Source organism: Chelon labrosus (assembly GCF_963514085.1).
Source record: "Chelon labrosus genome assembly, chromosome: 13".
Lineage (NCBI taxonomy): Eukaryota > Metazoa > Chordata > Actinopteri > Mugiliformes > Mugilidae > Chelon > Chelon labrosus.
Window position 1 is genome coordinate 23,311,154 of NC_140346.1, and position 7,211 is coordinate 23,318,364.

The 7,211-nt window shown below is 45.3% G+C and overlaps 1 protein-coding gene across 1 annotated transcript in view; it reads left to right on the top strand.

The window, feature by feature from the left end:
* Nucleotides 1-7,211, top strand: part of nbeab (neurobeachin b) — a gene marked incomplete at its 5' end in the record, with an annotated part of 190,781 nt that overhangs the window by 116,066 nt on the left and 67,504 nt on the right. Inside the window, one exon of the mRNA XM_084558818.1 lies at nucleotides 5-1,828. Within this exon, the coding sequence (XP_084414944.1) occupies nucleotides 5-1,828 (1,824 nt within the window). The remainder of the gene's footprint in view (nucleotides 1-4; nucleotides 1,829-7,211) is intronic.

Consider the following 7,211-nt stretch of genomic DNA (forward strand, 5'->3'; position numbering starts at 1 on the left):
CCAGATCCAGAGATGCAATTCATCGTGGAGGTCGACGCTTCTGACTCAGGAGTGGGGGCCGTCCTCTCCCAGCGCCTCCCTGCGGACAACAAACTTCACCCCTGCGCATTCTTCTCCCGTCGACTCTCTCCAGCTGAGAGGAATTATGATGTGGGGAACCGTGAGTTGCTGGCAGTGGTCTTGGCTCTCCAGGAATGGCGGCACTGGTTGGAGGGCGCAGCTCACCCCTTTATTGTCTGGACAGATCATAAAAACTTGTCCTACCTCCGCTCGGCTCGCCGGCTCAACTCCCGCCAGGCTCGGTGGGCTCTGTTCCTGGGGCGATTCAATTTTACACTGACTTATCGACCTGGACCCAAGAACCTGAAACCTGATGCCCTGTCTCGCCAGTTCACGCCTCCTGAGGAAGAAGAGGTGACCACGAACACCATCCTGCCCTCCTCCTGTGTTGTGGGTGCCATTCGTTGGCAGGTGGAGCAGGAAGTTCGGGATGCCCTTAAACAACATCCTACCCCGGAGGGTTGCCCACCCGGACGCCTGTTTGTTCCTCCGGCAGTAAGGCCGTCCGTACTCCAGTGGGGTCACTCTTCCAAACTCGCCTGCCACCCTGGGTCTCATCGGTCGATCTCTTTGGTCCAACAACGATTCTGGTGGCCATCCATGTCTGCAGATATTAGGGAGTTTGTTGCCGCCTGTTCTGTCTGTGCCCGCAACAAAGCCTCACATCGCCCCCCGGCCGGCCTCCTGCGACCTCTGCCTGTTCCCCGCCGCCCTTGGTCGTGCATAGCAGTGGACTTTGTCACGGGTCTTCCTCCATCTGACGGGAACACAACTATTTTGACCATTGTAGATCGGTTCTCTAAGGCCGTGCATCTGGTTCCCCTTCCTAAACTCCCATCGGCCTTAGAAACCGCTAATCTGTTAGTGCAACATGTGTTCCGCCTCCACGGCATCCCTGAGGACATCGTGTCTGACCGGGGTCCACAGTTCTCCTCCCGAGTCTGGAAGGCCTTTTGTCAGTCCTTGGGGACCACCTGCAGTCTCACATCCGGTTATCACCCCCAGTCCAACGGACAAGCAGAACGGGCGAATCAGGATATGGAGGCTTCACTGCGCTGCGTGGCATCACGTCTCCCGGCTTCCTGGTCCACTCACCTGCCGTGGGTTGAATACGCCCGCAACTCCCTGATTAGCTCTGCCACAGGTTTGTCCCCCTTCATGGTCACCCATGGGTTCCAACCCCCGCTGTTTCCTAGCCAGGAGGCTGAAGTGGCAGTGCCCTCTGTCCAGGCTCAGTTCCGCCGAGCCCGACGAGTTTGGCGGGAGACGCGGGCCGCTCTGGAACGTACCACTGCGAGGAATCGTCGCATAGCCGACCGACACCGGGTTCCAGCTCCAGATTACCAAGTGGGACAGAAGGTCTGGTTGTCGGCCCGCGATCTTCCACTTCAGGTGGATTCTAGGAAGCTTGCTCCTCGCTACATTGGCCCCTATCCCATCGAAAGAATCGTTAACCCCAGTGCCGTCCGATTAAAGCTGCCAGCAGCCCTCAGGGTTCACCCTGTTTTCCATGTCTCCCTTCTGAAGCCGGTGGTGGAGAGCCCTCTCCATCCCCCAACTGACTCCCCCCCACCTCCCCGCATCATTGATGGTCAACCCGCATTTACGGTCAAGGAGATCCTGGATGTCCGCAGGCGGGGCCGAGGCTATCAGTACCTCGTTGACTGGGAGGGGTTCGGCCCTGAGGAACGCTCCTGGGTTTCCAGATCTCTTATCCTCGACCTCCAGTTGCTCTCTGATTTCTATCTCAAATATCCGGACAAGCCAGGTAGGACGCCAGGTGGCGCCCATTGAGGGGGGGGTACTGTTATGGTCCTGGGTTTCCAGTGCTGGTGTTTTGTTCTTTTCCTGCTCTCTCTTTCTCTCCCTCCCTCATTAGGCTCACCTGGGCAGGATTCTGGCAGGAGCTCATGACACAGCCGCATTCACTCTGCAATCTACACTCCTTAAAAGGCTGGCTGTGGCTTCCCTCCAGTGCCAGATAATTCCACATGTCATGGTTTGTGCTAGCTCTTCGGTTTCCGTCGTGCCTAGAGAATCTTTTGCTACTTGGGACTTATCTCTCGTGTTTTCTTGTTCCTTCCATCCAGTGCCTCCCAGGGAGAGCCGGAGTCCTGTCCCGGCAGCCGTTTTTTCAGTTCTTTTGTCGGTACTCCTGGAGTTTCCAGCGACTTTTGTTTGCCCTTTTGTATTGTTGTTTTGTTGACTTGGAACTTACCGAGTTTGTGAATAAACTCCTCTTGATTGACTTTTACCCGCGGTTTTATCTCCTGCCTTGGGGTCCAACCACCGGTTGGACGAACCGTCACAAGGTAGACAGATATAGACAATGCCTAGAGATGAAAATACTGTAACCTAAACCTAAAACACAGTGGAGAATATTTGTAGCACTAGCAGCAGACTAACTAACAGATTACTGTCACTCAAAGCGGCAACACCCTAAATTATGTATAATTTAAAACCCTGTTATAATTTAAATGGGTTAATTATATAAAAAATTGCTAGAAAGACAAGAAATAGGCTGGAAAAATGTTTATTTATGCTGAAAAGTTGGCTAATTTATCATGAAGGTCTAAAGGGATTGACTCACTTTCGGAGCCAGCCTCAAGTGGCCGTTTGAGGAACTGCAGTTTTTGACACTTCCTTGCAGGCTTCAGTTTTCAGCTGCTCAGCTGCTCGGTTACTGGACTGGAAGTCAGCGTGTAATCCGATGGACTCCTCTAAACTTTCAGGTACATGCTTAACTAAACTAGGTCACCTAACTTGAAAAATTAATCAAGTCACCTGAAAACTGAGTGTCACCCCTTGCGGCGCTCACTTCAAAACCTGCAGTCGTAACATCAACCCTCTTTGTCGACTCTTTGTTCGTGCTCTTGCTCTTGCTCAACCTTTGTCTTTTTGTCACTGTGTTACATCATTCATCCCCTGGTCCTACCTTCCATAACTCCATCCCTGCCAACGTCATATTTACACAAACCTACGACAGGTGCAAGTCTGTTGAAGCCAAACGTTTTACAAGGGTTACTGATGCCGGCTCAACCAGTTTGACATGGTCACGCAGCAAGGGCATGGTTTCTTTCTTCACTCTATACATACACAAAAAAACTTGCGCTTGACTTAACAAGTGTGAGCCCTATATTACAAGGTGTAAGTAAACATATCAAGTGTAAACATACAGGAACAAAGGTACACCTCAATCAGCTGGAGGAGGAGAAGTATGAATGTGTGTGCACCTTGTTAGTCATGTACACATAGATGTACTTAGCAAGACACTTTGCATATGCACATAATGCACACACTACTCACTTCAAAACACACCTGCACATGACGTGGTCTCATGTCCATGCTGACATTCTGTGTGTGAGTGAAACACTCCTCATTGAGGATACTTTATTACAGCAATAAAAGCCTTTATGATATCCTTTATTGTCATCTCCTGTCTAGGAACTTCCTCTAAATTTTGGACAGCTCTTATCAGCACACTGAAGCCCAAACAGGCAGAAGGAAAGAGGAAAAAAAAAAAATTTATCGTAGCTTGGCTTGCCGGTTAACACAAGGGTTTGTGTAGCCGTGGCAGTGTGGGAATGATCCTCTTAGATCCAAGAGCTGTCTGATCAAAGCCACTTCAACGAGCCCTCGTGTAATTTCTCGTAACCACATGACTGTGATGTTCGACCGCTGCTGGAAATTAAAGTGTTTATTCATCACGATGGCAATTTTCCACGTCTCAACATTCACTGCCACGTCTTCAACAGTGGATGCTTACTCTCAGCTTATCAGTCGTGTCTTTAATCCGTTTCAAATTATTTTTACATTTTTTTACTCTCTGACTGTTATTGACTATATTATTTTAAATTACAATGTTGGCAATGCAGGCTTTTTAGGCTGCACATACAGAAAGCAAAGTTAGATTTTTTCCTGAATTAAAAAGATGATTGACGGATCGGACTTTCAATGCAATTTGACAAAAGATTGTTTCGTCAATATTCACTCTCCTAAATACTGAAGAGGGAAGCAACCAAATAGAGGAGTCGGAGTAGTCTACTGCAGCAGAGAAACTAGGGTTACCAATGTAACCAAGGATCTATGAATTCACCAACTCTTGCAGTCAGAAAGAATAAAACACAATCTATGTTGCTTCAGGTAAAAAATATTAAGGATTAAGAGTTGTATGGAAGGCCAACAATGTTTGTGTAATTAGTCTCACTGCCTGAAGGGGGAGACTAAAGTTCTGCACTTTACATTTAATTATGATCCAACTAACCTAATTTCCCAGCAATTAAACACACTTATTGCACCACATGTTTCTGCATACTGGTCTATTTTATGTACACAGAAAGAAGAAGAGATGCAGTACCATACACCACGCAGCGCCTGGGCATTTATTTAGGTTCTCTGTGCCCAATAAATACAATATACAGTATATGTTTGTACCGAGTAGGCACACATTTTATGTGTCTGGTCATAGGGAGGATTCAAAATGCAACAGCGAGAGTGCAGCTACATGCTTGTTAAAGTAGTTTACAATGACAGCAATTGCCTGCATTGTTCAGTTTCGTTGAGCATAAAATGTACACGCTGTTAACTGCTAACTGCAGCCTACATCTTTTTCTTTTTTAGTAACTTCATGGCTAGTACTTTTTTAAAGCCAGTAAAATGTTGGCATAATAAAAAAAAGTGTAATTTTTATATTAATTTTATACTGAAAACTAATGAAAACGTTTGCGTCCCCTTGACGCCCAGTAAATGTCATCGTGGTGACAAAGTGCCTTTGTTTCACATGATCTCATTATGTAGAATTCAACAATAGTCCCATGAGCACCACAGGCACCAAAGGGGCATCAGCAACTGGAGAGAGACTGGATGAGGTAAGGCAGAACGTCTCCCGCCTCCTCCCCCGCTTGTCCTTTCCCTGAGTCACTACAGTCCTGCTCGCACTTTACTCATTTAAACACACTTAAAATCACACATGACCTCACGTAGCTACAAGATTTGATTGTATTAACCTAAATACAACGGCCGTTGTCCTGTACACAAGGCTTGGAGTGGTGCTTTTGTGTCAAGCAAAATGTAGACTTTGTTCAATTTTATTGGCAGTCGTGATGCATATTTGCGGGAACATTTTATCACATATTAAGCGATATTTCTCATATGTACTGAAGTGAACAAAGTAATAAAAAACTTCTGCACAGATCCTGTCTTCTGATATGAGCCGTATCAAATTCTGTAAACATGAATTAAAACGGAATAGGGCAAGCAAATCATGCATGACTCATTCAAGATTTGTTGCTTTTGTCTGTTTGTTGGTTTGTTTGTATTAAACTGTATGTAATGTACCTAATCCGAGTTTTTGGCCAGTTTAGGGCAAAAAAATACTATTACTGTATATTTTAAGGTAATACATTTTTTACCAATCCAAAAAATATGGTGCAACATCCAAAATAATTTAAGTTTCCATCCACCTGGTGAATCTAACTTCATATTCTCTCTACTTTTAGCTCCGTTTTTGGTCTCTACCTTGTCTTGCGGTGAAAACACCCAACTTCTTAGCTGCCCCTTGCCGTACTATGTCCTACCGGCTGATCGCTAACTTTATCTGTCTGTCAGATGTGGATGCGTAAAATACCATGCGGTGGTTATTGAAACTGCAAATAGCTCTGTGCTGCAGCTGAAAATAAATGCTATGCTAATCCACAGCAGCTAGCGGTGAGATCAGTCAAAACAGTGACGGTGCATGTTGTAAAACCTCAACAGTGGGTTGAAAGACGCCTAAACCCTCGTAGCTGAGGGGAAGTAGAGTTTGGTGGTTATATTTCACATGCCACATATCCAATTGATCTATTACTGATATAAATATACTACTCAAACAAGATGACACTACATACAGTATGATAACTGCATACAAACATTGACATCTTACTGCACAACCACACTGGCAGTTATGCAAGATCCAGTGACCTTACACTCATTCTGGAGGGACGGAAAACACAGATAGAGAGCGAGAAGTCTTTGTAGATCACCCATCAGTTACTATAAAAGCACACCTGCTGTCTCAATATGCATATTTTTATTTGCATTTTGTCTTGCTTTCTACAAACTACATGACTGGAATCCCTTAATCCATGATAACTTTCTCCCACTGAAGTAATAACAACCTTGTATACTTTGAAATTTGGAGGTATTTGTTATTCATCTCATATCCCAAGATAGATATCACATAGATTAAGACACAGCCTTTGTGCATCACATCCCCAACCACAAACCGCCTATCAACCATTGTGCATGTTTATGTCCAGTCTCTATGTCCCACATGTCCAAAGCTGTATCTCTGTATGTCCTTGGCTGCAATCCAAGCACAACAGAAAGAGCATTAAACCTCTGTACGGTTCTAAAGGAAGATTATTACCCCTCAGACTACTGGAGTCAAATATAGCCGTATCACATGTGCATCTCATAAGCAACACATGACTCTATGGAAATGCATACATCTTTATGAATTTTAAGAAAAGCCATTAAACAGCAACCGGGTTTTTTTTTTTTATTAGAAGGGGCGTGCAAGCCAAGCGATATGAAATGTCTGTGAGAATTTTGACATGCGGCTTTATATTTACAAGTCTGGTGTGCATTTGTGATTTATGTGCATGTGTGTGAGAGAAGGTTAAAGGGCCGTAAGTTATAGAGTCCCAGCGAGGGAGCCTCAGCGCTAGAGAGGGGGTTTCCTGTTCTTTCTTGGCAAGTACGACTGGAACAAGTGGATGAGGAACAAAAGTGTGACACAACGCTCTCGGCCTCTAAGCTGCTACTAGTGATTTATTTCAAGTGTAACAAACCGCTAAAGGTTTAGAGGATGCTCATTTGTTAATTAGACGGACAACGTCTTTATGAAGAATATCATGCGGAGAACAGGATGAGTTTTTCTCTGCTAGGTAAAGGACTAAAGATTTTACATCCTACTCAAGAGGAAGTAAAGGAGGGGAGAATACTTGTGCCCTCTATCTGCTCTGTTTCACTGTGACAACATAATTGTGGGTTTATCATAGTGAGAGAGAACAGGAGACAGGGAGACTGGTCCGTGTGCATGTGATAATTTAATTGTATATATCTGGTAGGACCTAAAGTTTCATCTGGCATCACTCATCCCGGCTTTCGTT